Below are 17,985 nucleotides of genomic sequence, written 5' to 3' on the forward strand. Positions count from 1 at the left end.
TTACATGGAAGGGAAAGAAACGGAGAACTTCGATTGGTACATATTCTTATGCATTACGTGTTATGCGTTATGCAAGAGTCTGTGCTCCCCGCTTAAGAGATGGATGAATCACAATCTATTATTCTTCTCGCATTCGACTGTAGTTGGTCAATTTCTTATAGCTTAAAACTTAAAACACCAATTGTAGATCCGGACTTAGAGAATATAGATGTTTTGATCCCTTGCGTCGATTCCGTACCACAAATAGCACACCGTGCCATGGTGACAGTCTTCTTCTTCTTCTTCTTCTAATTTTCCCTTAATTGGTTTTCCGAATGGTGACAATCCGATTTCGCGTTCGCGTCTTTCTGTACTACTGCACTATGACAGTTGCTCACACCAATTCACAGATTCACTACCTCATCGAAATGGCCTATAAATGACGGCGTCCAATCAGAGACAACCACCCCTCATTTCCCGACTCTCATTATAGGGACTCTAAAGCGGGGTAAAGCGCGTGAGCGTCCAAATCGACCGCAGTCCTTATTATTCCATTGTGAATATAGTATAGATACGAATCACATCCACTTTCGACGATACGATTTTATCGACAGTATTAAAAATAGATGTTACGTAGTTTCCAAACCGAAAAAGGCGGTAATGTACGGACGATTTTGACGATAATAGGAAAAAGGCCGACATAGCCTCTCTTAGGTTTCTCTCCGATTCTGTGGTCCATCTCAGTGAATCTTTGGTGATTTGGTGTAGTTCGGTAAGGCGGCTTATAAAATTCGTATTTCTTTTGCTAATGTGACATATATAATCCGCGGATCGGAAATTCACGCAGTTCTTACGATATTTAATTATTACTGTGATTTACGCTACAATTACGAACTACGATGCCGCGAGGTAAGTATCCTTTTACAAGTGCTCCTTTCTGGTTCCTATCTTCTTAATTCATCTTATGTTCCGCGTTCCTTCGAGGAAAATGATTTCTGTACTCTTCGTTACTAATCGCTCTTTGTCGCGCAGGAAAATTCGTAAATCACAAAGGCAGGAACAGGCATTTTACGAATCCAGAAGAATTAGAGGAGCAGCGGCGCCAGGAAGAAAAAAAGCAACAGTGGAGAGTTAGTATTTTTAGGTTAATTGACACGAATATCGAAGCTATTTAGTTTAGACATCGACCTCTTTTAGCCCAATGTTAGATCAATATTACATGGATCCGTTTTTTGTCGTATGATAAATTTTTCAAGCCTGTTGATTGACTATGCAATAAAAAAATTCGAGATCCTCTCAGTCTTGCAGCCAATTAACACACTTGAAAAATTTGTCGTAGGACAAATGTGTATAGACCAGAGAGGTCATTGGATCTCTCTATTCCATAACCAATCAACAGGCTTAAAAAATTTGTCGTATGACAAATGTATATAGAACAGAGATGTCCTCGGATCTCTCTATCCCATAGCCAATCGACAGACTTGAAAAATTTGTCGTACGACTAAAAGGCACAAATGAAATATTATCCTCACATGTGTCCGTTTTTTTGCTTGGTTTATGTTTCGGTTTTAACCCTAAAATTCTAAAATTTATCCAATGGGGCTGCCAGTCTTAATTGGTCCTAACTGTATTCCATTGGCTGAATTTTAAGATTTAAGATCAAGATTGAAGCATAAATCAGGCATTTGTCATAAAACAAATTTTTCAAATCTGTCGGTTGTAGAACAAAGAAGCCTGAGATCCTCTCTGTCTTACAGCCAATTGACACGCTTTGGAAAAATTTGTTGTACAACAAAAAAACGGATGCATGTAATATTGGCCTCACACCTTGGAACACTTGATACGGTGCTATTTCATTTGTGTGCGTTTTTGTCGTACAACAAATTTTCCCGCTTGAAATCATAAAATCTTTGTTTCAAATATTTTTGCCTTTAACTTACAAATTTTGAGAAAATTAACTGGATAAATTAAAATGGTCCACTCTATATGTACAGGGTGTACAAAAAGTCCCGGACCCTTCAAATATCTTAAAAAGCATTTTTTAGAAAAATGTTTCAGACAAAAGTTATAGGATTTAAAAAGATCTATTCACTCTGATCACATCTGTTTGGCCCTGGGTGGCGTCGCTAATTATATTTCAATATTTCAATATTTTTCTCAAAAATGCTTACTTTTCAAAACATTTGAAGGGTCCGAGACTTTTTGTACACCCTGTATACACACACGCGCGCGCGCGCGCGCGTTTTTTGCTAATAACTTTTCAACGGACAGTAAATGCCATGTAAAACTTTTTGAAGGTCACTCAGAAGGTGCGTTCCGTATCGCGCATGATGTGCATGATGCATCCATTGTCCTTATTTAACATTTGGTGAGCAACAAAGCTAAACGATGCATTATGCGCATCATGCGAGTAACGGAACGCACCCAGAGTCATGACAGCATATGTCGTGGTAAGGTCATTGGCGCGGTGTTCCCTAATCCAAATAATTCTTTTTTTTTTTTAATAAATAACACGTAATAGTAACAAGTTACTTTTCATAGTAACTTTTCCCTATAAATAGCATGTAACAAAAATTAATTTCTCGATTATAACATCACGATTCAATATAGCCGCGGCGACTATTCGGGAGCTTTAATTTTGCAGGTGGGCGAATCAATTCAAATTGAATAGAATCACAGTGGAATTCAATTCGATTCGTTTTCCAATCTAAGATTGAAAACTGAATAAGTTCGACATTTCGAATTACTAGTGGTTCGATTTTAAATCATTTGCTTATTTTTTTGTTTTATTTATATACGACTCTTCTTCATATCTCCTACGACCAATCTTATATCACCGTATATCGATTTTTGCGCGTGCGCTTATTCATCGCTTATCGGCGGTTATCATTGGATTATTGGCAACCTATTGACTGCGTTGAAAAGACAAAGCCACTCAGTGATTTTTAGGTATTATGATTAATTTATCAAAAAAATAATGTTATGTATTTTTTAAAATGCTATTCATTTTCTCTAAATAAATGTAATTGAAATAAAAGTACAAATTTAGCACAAAGTATTAGTCTTAAATTAAGTTTTAATAGGATAAATAGTCAATGGTTCTTTTAAAACGATACACTATAATCGCGATTATTATTTGTTTACTTATACTCATTTCAAATATTATTTTATGTTATTTAAAACAGACTAATAAAAGCTAATCAACTATTTTCAATAAGATCTAGATTTTTTTTAATAAACTGAATTTTTTAATGAACTGAGAAAATGATATATTTTTTTATTCGAATTTAATTCGTTTTCAAATCAAAAAGATTTTATTCGATTCGATTTGATATAAAAATTTCAAATTCGATTCGATTCGTTTCCGAATATATTATCAAAGATTCGATTTGATTTGACCTTACAAATACTTGATTTACCTATCTCCAATATGCCGCTAAGACAATTTATCATATTGTTTTGTGAAAATAATATTTCAAAATTAATTACACAAACAGTTAGCAATGTTTTATAAAGGATTAGCATTCCTACATTTATTTTTGTAAATGTATCTATACGTATAACTGCAGATTACAAATTTTATGCAAGATTTCGTCATATAATTTCATAAATATTTTTCTATTAGGATAAAATCCATTCCTAAATTAGTTGACATCCTATTTATTTATAACTGATATAGAATATTTAATATAGCAAATTAAAATATAAAAATTATTATAAGTAATTACTAATATGGAAAAGCTCCCAGAGCATGTATTATAGAATTGTTCGGAATGGATTCTAATCGGAATTATTCTGTTGTTCCTGGGAAACACAATAGAAATCTAGTAAATAATTAAATAAGAAATCCAATCAGAATTATTCCGATTTATTCCATAACAAGTACCCTATCCTTGACAGGTGTCCCTGTCTGATTTTAATGAAAATCGGTTGACTTGTAGAAGGAATAAAAATATTCGATACGTATTTTTTTATTAGCAGTCGAACATGTTTAAGGGGTGAGATCCTACTGAATGTATCTTTCCAAATTTACCAAAATATATATCTCTATTTTCTGATTACTGAAAATTATCGAACAAACGTTATTGCTTTCAAATCCGAACATTTCGAAACTCAGTTTTTGACGAGCCGTCTGACGCTCTACTCCTTACTACGAGAGAAAACACTCCCGTTACATAGTTCTCGGAATCAGTCTTTCGGCTTCTGACAAGGGAATGTTCCAAATTGTAAAAGTGATATAAAAAAACCTAACGTCAAAAGAACACATTTGAAATAGGTATTCTAGGAGGTCAAATCTTGGAATCCTATGGATTCTGTGTCCCACTTGAGCAAAAATATGTTTGGCCATAAACTTAGACACAAAATATCTCGAGAACAATGCATTAAAAAAAAATGTTTATTATAATAAAGCCCACAGGCTGAGTTTTCATTATTCTCAAAATCTCAAAATAAATAGCTCACCTGATGGCCCTCTTTAAATTCTATTTGAAACGTTTTTTTGTTCCCTCTTCCAAAAATGCATTGTTCTCGAGATATTGTGCTTAAATTAGTAAATATGCCGATCAGGATAGACCGCTCCGATGACCTTGACATGTTGTCAAGGTCATGACCCTGAATGATCTCCAAGAAGTTTTAGGCGTGGCTCGTCATCCGTTAAAAAGTTATTAACAAGAAAGTTTAAGAAATAACATCTTATTTCTGCTTTATACAATATTAAGAACTACTCCGCACTCGATTTGTCTAGGAGCGTCAGACTTTCCACGCGAAACAAAATCCACCCCCTTGCCTCCTGCGACTCTAGGCAGAGGGGGAGGTCGGATGTAACTTTCTTCGCGTGGAAATCGTGCGCCCCTTAGTAGAGAGGATATGGAGTTTTTAATATTGCGTATAGCAGAAATAAGACGTTATTTCTTATTTCTTAAACTTTTTTGATTAATGACTTCTTAATGAATAACGAGCGACAGTTAAAACATCTTGGAGATCACACAGGATCATAACTTTAACAACATAATATATCAAGGTCAAAATCATCGGAGCGGTTTCCGCCGATCGGCATATTAGCCAGAATAGCTATTTCAAACATGATCTTTTGACTGGTAACGTTAATTTTTTTTATATCACTTTTACAATTTGGAAAGTTCTCTTATGAACAAAGTATGATAGTGTAATTTCGTAAATGTATAAAATGTATAGAATTTTGATATCTATCCACTGATGTAAAAATTAACCAGGTGCATTTACCTACACTGTTAAATCTTATAGTGTCAAATTAACTTAATGTGAGTCGCCACTACTCCTACTCGAATAATATCGTTATTTTTTACTAAAACAATGGTTATATTTGACACTATACAGTATCAATTTACAACATTATATAGTGTCAAATTTAGGTAAGAATAAACTATTATCTTTTACATTATATATTCTACTGAAAACTAAGTTAATTTTCCTTTACTTTACAGAAAAATAAAGGGCAGGAGAGTTCCAGTGAGGAAGAAGATGATGAGGAGACCAAAACGAGTGGAGCCAATAGGTCAAAAAGTAGCACCACAGATAGCAACAGTGAGTCAGAATCAGAATCGGAAACAGAGGTATCTATATACGTGTATGCATAAGAGATTAAAAAAGATCTTTTTTACAAGTTACATAAATAAAGTATTGTGTTTTAATTTATTTCATTAATTATTCTGTTCTTGTAGGGAGGAAAAGCAAAAGGTGTAGAGAATTTAATTCAAGTAGAAAATCCAAACAGGGTACAAAAGAAAACAAAAAAATTATCCCAATTGAATCAATCGTTAGACACTGCAAAACCAGAACTATCTCGAAGAGAGCGGTATGTGTATAATTACTTTGATTGCAATCATAATGTTTTGATGATGTTTTTTGAAAATATATCCTTACGATCATATCTTATTGGGTGTATCACTTATGTCAGTCTCATCAATATAGAAAATTGATTTATGTGATTCTAATTTTCAGGGAACAATTGGAAAAACAAAGAGCCTATGTGAATTATCAAAAATTACACGCGGCCGGTAAAACGGATGAAGCTCGAGCGGACCTAGCACGATTGGCTATAATTAAGCAGCAACGAGAAGAGGCGGCAAAACGACGAGAGGAAGAGAAAAAGCAAAAAGAAATGGCGCAACAAAAGAAGACAGAGCTAACACAGAAGGCGCTCGGAAAAAAGTCTTAGAACATTATGATCACTAATTGCCACAAACTTCTATAACTAGACTGCTGACTTCGATTATTTTGTATATGAGGTCTGTTTTCTGTGGCTGAACTAGTGTACACTTTTGGAACTTGAAGTGAGATAAGTATATGTTTGATAGTTGTCGAAAGCGAGAAAGAGAGTTTTAGTGCAGTTTAGTGCAGAAACAGAAAACAGACCAATGATAGAAAAGAAAACAAAAGTAATACTGAGAAGTCTCTGTCAGTCACTTATGCTTATGTATATATAAGGTTGGATTATAGACTTTTGGGTAACGCATAATATATAAAACATAAGAGAATTAACTAATCGGAGTTCTTCATTTCATGAAAGGAAAGATTAAATGGTTAATTCTCTTATATATTATGCATTGAGGCTTCTGAGTACTCAGCCAAGAACTCTGCGTTGACGATGGCGACACAGAATTAGATGGCGGCCTGACGAAACCGGTAGCCACACACACAAGCACGAGCCCATGTATGGTCAGGGACAAAAAGGTTGCAACACTTTTTTTTCGATGGATTTCGGAACGCAGCTTGCTCACCGAGTAATTGGTTTTTATTCATGGATCGACAAATAAGAACCAATCGCTCGGTGAGTAGACTATATTCCGAAACCAATCGAAAAAAAGTGTTGCAACCTTTTAGTCCATGACTGTACATGTGCTCTCGACACGCCGAAAACGGACACATGTATGTATATGGGCTCGTGTGTGTGCGTGCGTGCGTGCGTGCGTGCATACAGCGTCTCGCCACGATAAATGGCTGAACTTAGAGGCGTGGAAAAGTGACGTTTTAACGACAAAATTTGTGCTGCATGCCATTTCGTTATTATTTACTTAACTGTGAAAATGTGACTTGTTTTGTACTTATGAAAGTCCTAAAAATGGGCAAAAACTACACTTATCTTGTAATTTTATACGTAAAAGCGTATATCTCACTCGTTTCAACAGCTGTTTTTTTTGCCCGAATATAGGCTCATTTTACCTGCCTTTTACGACCATTTACTGACTATCAAGGGAGGAAAAGACAGTTTTTGTCCATTTTTACAAGTGTTTTAAAGCGATCTCGTCATTTAGATTTGTCCAAATTACCTTTATTTACAAATGACGCATCATAAATTAACGTGTCATTTCTCGCCTATGACGTCACGATTCCAACATGGCCACCGCGACTACTCAGAGTCTTAAGATGCATTTTTCAGGAGCCGCTCAAACCAGCCGTTTCAAAAAAGATTACGTAATGACTTTTGTACCAGAACTATTAAAGCGACAACTTTATATTAGGAGTGTGATTTAGTTTTGAGGGTTTTTCTCAAAAACTGATTTATTTAAACAATATATCACGTAAACGTTTAATAACTGCTGTACGATCAACATTTAATTCTCTGGCAAGTTCTGAAGTGGATAGTGTTGGATTTTCGTCCAATAATGCTTGCAAATCTGCATTTTTCAGCTTTTGTCGTTAATATTGAAACCACTACTTCTGAATCGACAGAACCAGTATTCACATATCTTAGGGTGCAGTCCACTTGGCGCTACAAACGCTTCGGAAGCATTTGACTGACCAATCAGAAGAAAAAATTTCACTAACTGACCAATCAAAAAATGTTTGGAAACATTTGTAGTATCAAGTGGACCGTAGCCTTAATTGATGGAACAACATAAGTTTCTATCAGAAAGTAAAGAGAGAGGGATGGTGGAAGACGGCTAATCTATATCTCTTTCCATTCAACGGTGTAATGGGGGAGAGAATGAGAGAAAGATTGGTCGTCTTTTAGTCCCTCTCCCTCATTATTGTCAATCACATTTGAATACTACTTATAGCGAATTCGATTGGGTGCACTCAGTGTGCACTGATGCACATTAAAGCCGTCATACACAAAATAACGTAAAGATATGTTTATACATAAACATAGAAATCGATTAAATCCTGAAATGCTCAATACATTTTACTGTACTATTAGGTAAAATATGTATTTTATAATTCGAAATATTTGCACTTCAATTTTATACTCAAATTAGATCAGTGTACAACGGCTTTAATATGCACCAGTGTGCATTATAGTTCTTCCAATCGAATTCGCCATTAAATACAGATCGCGCAGTCCATTCTTTATATCTTTGGCTTGGCATCAAACGTGGCGACGAAGTGATCAGTCTGGTATGGTCTAGTAGTAGAAGTTTATGTGCTAATTGCATAACTAATTTATCACAATATATTAATATATCCGAAGATTATTTCGATTGTCAAATCTTAATAAAATGTGGTAAACCGGTTCATATGATTGCTATATACACGTTTTATGATATGTTAACGTCATTGTTTATATAAATACAATGAATTATATGCAGTCTTTATAAATATGTCAGTTTTGTTAAGCGTCGGCAGGATAAAGTTCCTAGAAACTGCTAGATTCCTTCTGATTGATGTCCACACAATAGCGCTATCAATTAAAATGATGAAGTGGGAACGTACATACGAGGTTTGTTCGCGTTGCTTGAAATTTCCAAAAAATTTTGCACTTAAAATGAGATAAATATACAACATATCCCATTTTAATTGACCACTTCAAATATCTCTTGAACAGTGCATTTTAGGGGAAAATGTTATAAACGAGAAAGAAAGTTTTATAATTTTAAAGAAAACATAAGAAGGTACCATTGGTTTGACTTTGAATGAAGGGGTCAAGGTCACTTTAAATTTTTTTAAATGCAACTCCCCATTTTTCATTACATATTCTCGTAGCTTAAAGAGAGCTTTTTAAAGCGCTATAATAAAATTCTTTTTCATTAAGTACTGTAAGGGGCCAATTCTGTAACTTTTAATGACATCCTTGATGTCATTACGCAGCCTCTTTACTCCACATAATATCTGCGCAACATCAACGACTGTCGTTAAGAGTTACAGAATCGGCCCCTAAGACTCTGTAGGTGCTCTTCAGCGGTTAAAGATTGTAGTCAGGATATCACATAGGCTTAAGCCTATTCTACTCTTTGTTTCGTGTTTCTTGTTCTTTACCTCTTGCTTTCTTCCCTCTTTGCGTTTATCGACCGTTTTATTGACGATCATATTTCTTGTTTTTTCCGAAGTTCGTTATTACCTTTATCTCGGGCGATGAAAAACGAAAAACGGGATAAGAGGCAAAAAGATAAGTGGTCTGTTTTCTGTTCCTGCGCTAGACTGCACTAGAACTCTCTTTCTCGCTTTCGACAAATAACAAACATATACCTATTTCACTTCAAAAGTGTACACTGATTTAGCCACAGAAAACAGACCTGTGATGTAAAAAATAACAAAAAACAAACAGGAAACAAAATGCACATTGTAGAACAGGCTTTAGGTTTGCACAGAGTAATCCAGCTTTCGTTATCACATGTTTCATTATTACGTCTTGTACATACAAGATACTAATTATCTTATACTTTACTAGACTAATTTCCAATATAAAAAATAACTATTATTTAAAACCATTATTTATATTAACATTTTTTTATAAACATACTCATATTTGTATTAATAATAAGATCCCATACCTCTAATTATTTCATTAACCATTTTTTTACTTATCTTTTATATAAATTCTAATATTAATAAAAATTTATTAACTAACCTAAATGAAAAAAATATTTTCAAATATTTTTAATATTTACATCTATCTCCATATAATAATACTACTTTACTTATGCATATTTTTTTACTATTTATATTCAGAATATCAAAATTTGCACAATTAAATCTTCTACTTTACGAAAAATTAACAATTAAATATTTTAAAAACTATATCTATAATATATTTTTTATACCTAATTAATATGAAAAAAATTTCTAAATTAATTAAACACTCTATTGTTAACTTAGCCCGGATCCTCATACGGGCAACAGCACATTGATACAGAGCTCTGATTGGTGAAAAGCCGGTTGTGGGGGTAAAATTTACCTTCATCATCCGTTTTTCACCAATCAGCATTCGGTGTCAAAGCGCTGTTACCCGTATGAGGATCCGGGCTTACTGATGAAATTTTGATTCTATATTAGGTCTTTTCCTCTATTCAAATTTTTGTTTTATTACTTTATACCTCCAATTGTTGTCTTATTACTTTACCTCCAAGATACCTGCTCACTCGCTTCGACCTTCGACATTGGGTTCTGGAGGAATCCAACATCATCAGGTTACCTAGTGCCAATACTCCTGTCCCCGCTGCTACATCTAATTTTTCACGAAAGCTTTTTAATAAATAAGATACGTTTTTTATGGTTAGAGGCGCTGAAGAAAGGAGAGAGCATGATGTCATATTAGAGCACTAGAATATAGTATATATGTAATACCATTATATTGCTAAGGCCAATTAAGAGCTGGCGAAAAAAAAAACACCACGGTGCAGACGATATTTACCTCTCACTTGGATAGTGTACTCGTTTCAGTACACAAGCGCGCATTTCTACCCTGTTATCACATATGTACATCTGCGCTGATCCGCGTTCGCATGTTTTATTGCGTAGTGCGTATTACGTATATGATCATACGCGTGTCCAACATTGTTATTTTATATAAAAGTGTTTAAAAAAAGAAACAAAAATGCGACTTTGTTACTTATGTGCATACTCGAGGTACACTGTGGAAGTGAGAGATCCGATATTCTCTATTTCGCTGTCTTCGCACCCTTCACTCCCAAAAAGAGGCTGCGTTATGCCCGTATCACACCACGCATTGGAGACTGAGGACTGCGAATTGAGGATTAGAATTCAGCCAATTAGAATGAAACAGATTAAAATTAAAACTACTTGGTTGGTCGAATTCTAATTCGTAATTCGCAACCTTCAATCTTCAATGCGTAGTGTGACACGGGCATTAGGCCAGAATCAGACTACGCATTGAAGAATGAGATTGAAGATTGAAAGATCGAAGTTTGATCAGTCAGAACAAAAGGAGCCAAAATTTCTTTGCCCTCATTGATGAAATTTCAGTCTTTAATCTTTAATCTCAATCTTCAATGCATAGTCTGATTCCGGCCTTAGCAATATAGGAGTATTAGGGGCTCCGCACAATAAAAAGAACAGGGAACACAGAACCGAGAATACGAATTTCAACCTATCGGAAATCATGTATTGTGGAATACATAGTGTGTATTGTGGAATACATAGGTTGAAATTCTTATTCTCTGTTCCCTGTTCCTTTTATTGTGCGGAGCCCCTTAGGGCTCTTACATATAAAGTGGCCCTTACATATATGGAATATAGGTATTCGTAGAGACCCTCTAATCAGAGTCGCGACACGAGAGCAGCCAATTTTGATTGGTTCGTCATTTTTCAGCAATTCCCGCCAATATTCGAATGTCAATATTGGCTGCGTTCGGGAACGTCGCTCGGATGCCTCGGATTCATCATCTGTCCTTATTTAACATTTAATGTTAAACAAGGACGGATGATAAATCCGAGGCATCGGAGGTATCCGAGCGACGTTTCCGAACGTAGCCATTGTAGGAATAGGCAATGTGCGTATCGATACGTTAAAAATCGTTTGCAAACTAATCTATTTTGTAAAGAATCAATTTTTCCAACCAAAACAAGCATAGAATGACAGAAATAGCGTTAATAGCATCTCCCTGAACGCACATTTTTTCCAACATTTGTCGCCCATAATGCTCGACGTTCAACATCACGCGGAAATATTTTCATTATGTAGCCTTTGGCTGCAGAATTATTGCAAAATGGGGCTGCACACCCAACCATTTTGCAATAATTTTTAATAATGTTCTAAAAGTCGTACTATAGAAAGACGTATCTTACGGGATCATGACTCACACAAGAACTATGAAGGTTAGAAAGAGACACAACATATTCCTCTCTCTTTCTTGTGATTTTGCTGAAACTAGAGACTTTTAATATAAAGAGACCGTAAAAGAGTGTCTCTAACTAGAGTCTCCGTTCCTCGTGTCGCGACTCTGATTAGAGCGGGTCTCTACCGTTCATTAGAGTAGATATAGAGAGCGCCAATTCATGTGCCTAATGCTGATTGACTTTGCCATTAAGTAGCCTTACTGTTAATTAGAAAGAAGATAACGTTAAAGAAGAAAGAAGAAAGAAGAAAGCCAAGGAATTGCGTCATATAAATATCCCAAATGTAGGACACCAAATGGCGATTTCCGGCTAATTGGCGCTACTCTCTTTGTACCTATTTTACCGCTCATCTTTGCGTATGATATCTTGGTTTCATATAAGTTTCATTGGAGGACGTTTATAATATGGAAGCAACTTACCATCCATTCGCAGGGATATTATTTAAACGTTTCTGCAACGTACACTAAAATATTTCTCGGACGCCATATCTAGGTTCTCTAGACGTTCCAGGAACATCGCAAATGAAACGTCCCATATGTAACGTAAAAGAGGTAAGACATTCTGGGTTATCGACATGTTTCATAGATGTTTCTGAGATATATTGACAAACATCACAATGTGACATTGTTGTAACATTTCTGAAATGTAATTTTGTTTGATGGGAGCACAAATGGCAAAATTAATATATCTCATATATATATATATATATATAAGGAGCACCGAAAAGTTGTCCGAATGACCTAAGTCTGCTTTGAAAACGAAAATAAATAATTATTTTGAACCATAAAAATTAATGGAGTACGAAAAGGATTTTGTTATCTCCGAAAAAGATATTCCATTATAGATTATATATATATATATATATATATATATTGATGAAGTACACTGACTTGCAGCTATTGTAGCAATTGGTACTTATGCAATTTTAATTTACTCTTTGTCCTCTATAATTTGACATGTTCATCTCTGTACATACATGATGTGACCAAATCTATATAAAATGGACAAGGTTTTTTATAATAATCTATTTAAAAGTTTAAATTGAGAAGAAAAATACTAAGAAAGGAAATCGCTATGTGACACTAGAATGACACTACAATTGCAATTTAAAAAAACATTACAAAACTTGTATTAAATGATAAGGTCATTTTATCAAGAATGACAATGATAAAAGGACAGTTATTTGATGAAATTATTCATTTATATATTTGTCAAACTTCTGTGATTGATAGTGTACTTATATTTGTGTGTATACTTGGTTAAATGTTGAAAAAATATATAAAATATCTCACAAAAATATAAATAATAGCATCCTAGTTGGTCAAAATCAGTACAATCAATAATAAAAAGACAGATATAAATGCATTATTTAATCGGAACATTTTTTAGCGTGTCACATGTTATTTTGCCACCAGTCAAAGTGAGTAGTAGATTTCCACTCCAAGAAGCTATGCCATTTCCGTTTACCATAAGATCCGCCTAATAATATATATTATCTTATTAAAACGCATGCCTTTTATATTGACCTCTTAAATATTACAGAAATTAATGGATACGTGTGTATGAAGATTTAGTAAGCTATTTAACGAATTAAATCAGTCTTCAGACATACCTGCAATTTCTCCCACACTTTTTTCTTTGGATTTAATACATCATCTGCAACTCCGTCTTCGTATCCTTCGATAACAATTTTATCACCAGGCATGCTGTCTGTAGGAGGCCTTAAAGGCTCTACCTGCCTAGTTGGTTCTTCACTGTATAAAAGATATCGTTTGTTGTGCATTGAATTTTATAAAACACAGATTTCGAAAGTATCATATTTATATCAAAATGTCACGAAGTGTCAACAAAGCGACCGTATCAAGCACGTTTTTCCAAAAAATGTTCCAGATGAAAGATGTAAGGTTTATTAGATAGTTTTATTAGTGCAACCTTGAATAGCATTGTTAAAGTTACATTATATGTCAAGGTCATGACCCTGAACAATATTTGATAGATTTTAATCAATCGAATTTGGGCAATGTTAATATCAGCGATTGTAACTTTTAAGCGTTCAGAAAGTACTTAATAAACTCAGAAAGTACTTAATAAGAAATATCTTTATTATAGTGCTTTTAAAAGCTTTCAAAATCAGCTGTAAAAATATGCAATAAAAAATAGATAAGCATTATACGTATCTATTTTAATTTTTAGATACGTATTTATTTTTTATTGCATATTTTGTGCTATTGGGGTAATAATGCTATCCAAGGTAACAGTAGCAAGTGGTGGCAAAAAAAGCGAGAGTCCACGAGTAATGAAACGATAAGTATATACAGGGTGTTTGATAATTAATGAAAAATCTTTTGCATAGGGGCAAAATGGACTAAACTGAGAAGAAAAGTCCTCTACAATTTTGCAATTTTTACAATAGTTAACAAGATATTAATCGCTAAAAATTGCCGAAAATTGATTTTCAATAATTTTTTACTCAAATACTATCAACTTTACAGAAAAACTGTAAGAGACAAAAATTGTTTATTTTCTTCTCATAAAGTTTTGAGAATTTTTTTAGAATTTTTTAATACCGTATTTTCTCATGTTGGTAAAAATAAGAAAATGCAATACTAAAAAGTTGATAAAAAATTCTGAAAAAATTCTTAGCGCTCTATGAGAATATAGTAAACAATTTTTGTCTCTTGCATGTTTTCTGTAAAGCTGGTAGTATTTGAGTAAAAAATAATTGAATACTATATAATTTTTCGACAATTTTTAGTAATTAATATCTTGTTAACTATTACGAAAATTGTAAAATCGCAAAGGACTTTTCTTTTTAGTTTAGTCCATTTTGCCCCTATGCAAAAGATTTTTCATTAATTATCGAACACCCTGTATTTTCACTTTAGTAGAATCGATTTCAACAAGTTGTTCTTCACCCTTTTCATTTTTTAATATTTTATTTAATATGTCCCTCAGAGTTAGGACCTTGATAATATTTATTAAGATCAAGGCCATTAGAAGTTTTTTATTTTAATTTTTAAGTAAAAACAAAGATTAGAGAAATAACCTCCAATGGCCTTGATCTTAATAAATGTTATCAAGATCATAACTCTGAGCAACATTCGAGAGGTTTTATAGCCGTCGGTCTGACACCTTGGATAATGCTAATGTCAGCCGTACTGTAGCTGTTTCCAGCTATAAAATCGAAAAGTATTTAATGAAAAAATATTATAGTATTTTGGAAAGCTTTCAAGGTAAACTATGAGAATATGCAATAAAAATGGGAAGTCCCGTTTAAAAAATTCTAAGGGCCACTTCGACCAATTCGAATTAACTTCTATCGACGATTAGTTAATTAGAATTGAACAATTGGATTTGTCATTTCGCTTAACGACAGATGCGATTGGCCAAGTCCAATAGACTGTCCGTTGATTAAAGTTAATCAGAGTTGGTCGAAGTGGCCTTAAGTGACTTTCCCCTGACCTTGACAACGCCATTCAAGGTTGAACCAATGATACCATTTTATGTTTCCCTTGAAGTCACGAAACTTTGTCTGAAACATTTTTTGATTTAACGTTGTGTTTCTGAGATATTTTTTTGAGTGGATCCTAAAATGGGACACCCTGTATAATAGGACTTACACTGAAGCACAAAGAACCATTCCGTACGATGAGATTCCCTTGAGATTTGCTGGTTTCAGATTGGCAAGAACTATGACCATCCTGTTTTCCATCTCGTTGAGAGGTACAAAATTAACTAAGCCACTGACTATAGTACGTGGACCGCTTGATTCACCTAAATCTATTTTCTCAACATATAGCGAATCTGCATTTGGATGCTTCTTCACTTCGACTATCTTTCCCACTCGGATATCTAGTCTTGTGGGAGTAATTTCCACTTCTACAGTTTCTGAATTATATAAAAAATTACAATTACAATCGCAATATATAATCTCATATCATCACTTGTCAACAATAATAAATGGTGAAATGATTCCATCGTTAAGTATACTTGGCTAAAAAATATATAAAGCTAAATTACTTTGTTTCTGTGGATACGCTTTGTTTGCAAGTAATTTCAATTTCGAGTCTGCTTCAAATTCTTTTCTTATTGGATCGAGAAGTCTGTTGATGTATATTTCTACTGCATTTTTCAAGTCACCAGGGTGTATTTCTTGATTCGCAAAAGCGGCTTCCAAATTTTCATACTCGGAGAAGGATATGTCACCGCCTGAAATCATTAAAACCAAGAAACCATTATTTTCCATTAAACAACTTCCATTAAGCAATTTCTTTCGTAATGTATGATCATTAGAAACGTCAAAAATAATCATGTGAGAAAAAACTAGATTCATATAGCCTTAATTTTAATTGTTAGACCAGATATATAATTATGACACCTAAGCTCTTTTCATGACACTAATAAGTAAACTAATAAAATATTTTTATTATACATAATGTTCAGCAAAATCTGTCTAGTCAATTCAAGAATAATTCCAGAACATTCCAGGTAAAAATTCTAGTTTTCTTCAGAATTGATTAATGTCCATTATTTAATTAATTTTCATCAATTCGTGCAATATTATATGCTTCGTATTCAAATTAGGATTCTATACGAATGAATTAAAACACTAGTAAATGTGAAACATTATTTATATTATTTTATAAATAATATCAAACGAACATATTCCGCCAACGCAAATGATTTTTCTATTATGTTTTATTTTAAACATTAAATTCAAGTTTTCTATTGGTAACTTATTGCCTTTAAGGGAGGACTTATGCCCAAATACAACTTTTCTTTTTTATTAATTCTTTCTTTTTTTACGCTGACTTTTTTTTAATGAAAGAATGATAAATTCCAAGCCAACTCTGAAATTTCAAGGGTTTTCCAGGAATTTTCCAGAATATATAAAATTCCAGTATAATTCCAGGATCCAAGGATATTCAATGACCGTTGGATACCAGGTTATACTGCTCTGCCATCATAATAACATCACTTTGGGGACAATAGATAGTTTAAACTCTAAAATGATGTTAATATGATGGCACTGCCATTATATCAACATCATAATGAAAATATTTATTAGTTCACTTATTAATTATAAAAATTAGTTCACTTATTAATTATAAAAAATTATATAACTTATCTATCGTAGTGTATGTTTAGACTAATAATTAATTAGGCTTCATGACTCGATTTTTTCTCGGTAATTATGCAGAATAGGACCTTGTCTGCATAATTACATTTTTTCTCATATAATGATCATAAAATTAAAAAAATATTTAATAAAAATCGGTTGGGAGCTAAAAATGGTCTTATTGTTTTTCCTTTATTAAAATATATTTCTATTTCTCTCCTAAATCCGCCTATATAATATAATATGTATATATTATACATATAACGGCTCGGTACTGAACGAGTATTGCAAAGTTTCGTGAAATTTCTTATTAACTACTGCCGTATTCTTAAATTTTTGAAACATAAAAATTTTTTAATAAAATTAATAATTAATTTTTAAAAGATATAAATATAAATATAAATTATAATTTAAATGCTTGTTATGTTTTGAACAATGACAAAATAAACGGTAATATACAAGCTTAAAATAGATGACTAATTTTATTAATCTAAAGTTATTTCCATATACCATTCGAAACGTTTTGACTCTTAGAGGAGTCCTCTTCAGTCGTTACAAAAATTAAATTAGAGAGAACATTAAATTAAATTAAAAATAAATTTAAAACTATCGCTGTCAGTTAAAGAAGATACCGCATGATGTATAAAGCATGGTGCAATGTAGTCAAAAGGAGTCATGATTTAACTTTACAATTAATAAAATTAATTCATGTGGAAATAATTTTAGATTAATAAACTTAGTCATTTTTAGGTCATCTATTTTAAGCTTGTATATTACCGTTTATTTTTTCATTGTTTAAAACATAACAAGCGTTTAAATTATAATTTATATTT

At 33.2% G+C, this 17,985-nt stretch overlaps 2 protein-coding genes across 2 annotated transcripts in view; one reads left to right on the forward strand and one right to left on the reverse strand.

Annotated features, from left to right (window-relative positions):
- The first annotated feature begins 696 nt into the window (after nt 1-696).
- Nucleotides 697-6,302, forward strand: LOC108770729 (28 kDa heat- and acid-stable phosphoprotein). Its single transcript, XM_018522434.1, has 5 exons — nt 697-888; nt 1,012-1,109; nt 5,442-5,570; nt 5,679-5,812; nt 5,959-6,302. The coding sequence occupies exons 1-5, from the start codon at nt 879-881 to the stop codon at nt 6,173-6,175; spliced, it is 588 nt and encodes a 195-aa protein (XP_018377936.1). The 5' UTR covers nt 697-878; the 3' UTR covers nt 6,176-6,302.
- A 6,958-nt stretch (nt 6,303-13,260) lies between these two features.
- The window catches only part of TyrRS (Tyrosyl-tRNA synthetase), a 10,397-nt gene continuing 5,672 nt past the window's right edge, over nt 13,261-17,985 (reverse strand). The window contains exons 5-8 of the mRNA XM_018522420.1: nt 16,054-16,242; nt 15,654-15,921; nt 13,646-13,787; nt 13,261-13,512 (exon numbers count right to left, since the gene is read on the reverse strand). Of these exons, the coding sequence (XP_018377922.1) occupies nt 13,399-13,512; nt 13,646-13,787; nt 15,654-15,921; nt 16,054-16,242 (713 nt within the window). The 3' untranslated portion in view covers nt 13,261-13,398. The remainder of the gene's footprint in view (nt 13,513-13,645; nt 13,788-15,653; nt 15,922-16,053; nt 16,243-17,985) is intronic.

Source organism: Trachymyrmex cornetzi, unplaced genomic scaffold (genome assembly GCF_001594075.2).
Source record: "Trachymyrmex cornetzi isolate Tcor2-1 unplaced genomic scaffold, Tcor1.1 scaffold1002, whole genome shotgun sequence".
Lineage (NCBI taxonomy): Eukaryota > Metazoa > Arthropoda > Insecta > Hymenoptera > Formicidae > Trachymyrmex > Trachymyrmex cornetzi.

Bases quoted from the DNA above. Each gene is read 5' to 3' on its own strand.
- LOC108770729 (XM_018522434.1), top strand. The intron at 1,110-5,441 runs GTTAGTATTTTT...TTTACTTTACAG, and splicing joins AAAAAAAGCAACAGTGGAGA to AAAAATAAAGGGCAGGAGAG. The intron at 5,813-5,958 runs GTATGTGTATAA...TCTAATTTTCAG, and splicing joins GAACTATCTCGAAGAGAGCG to GGAACAATTGGAAAAACAAA.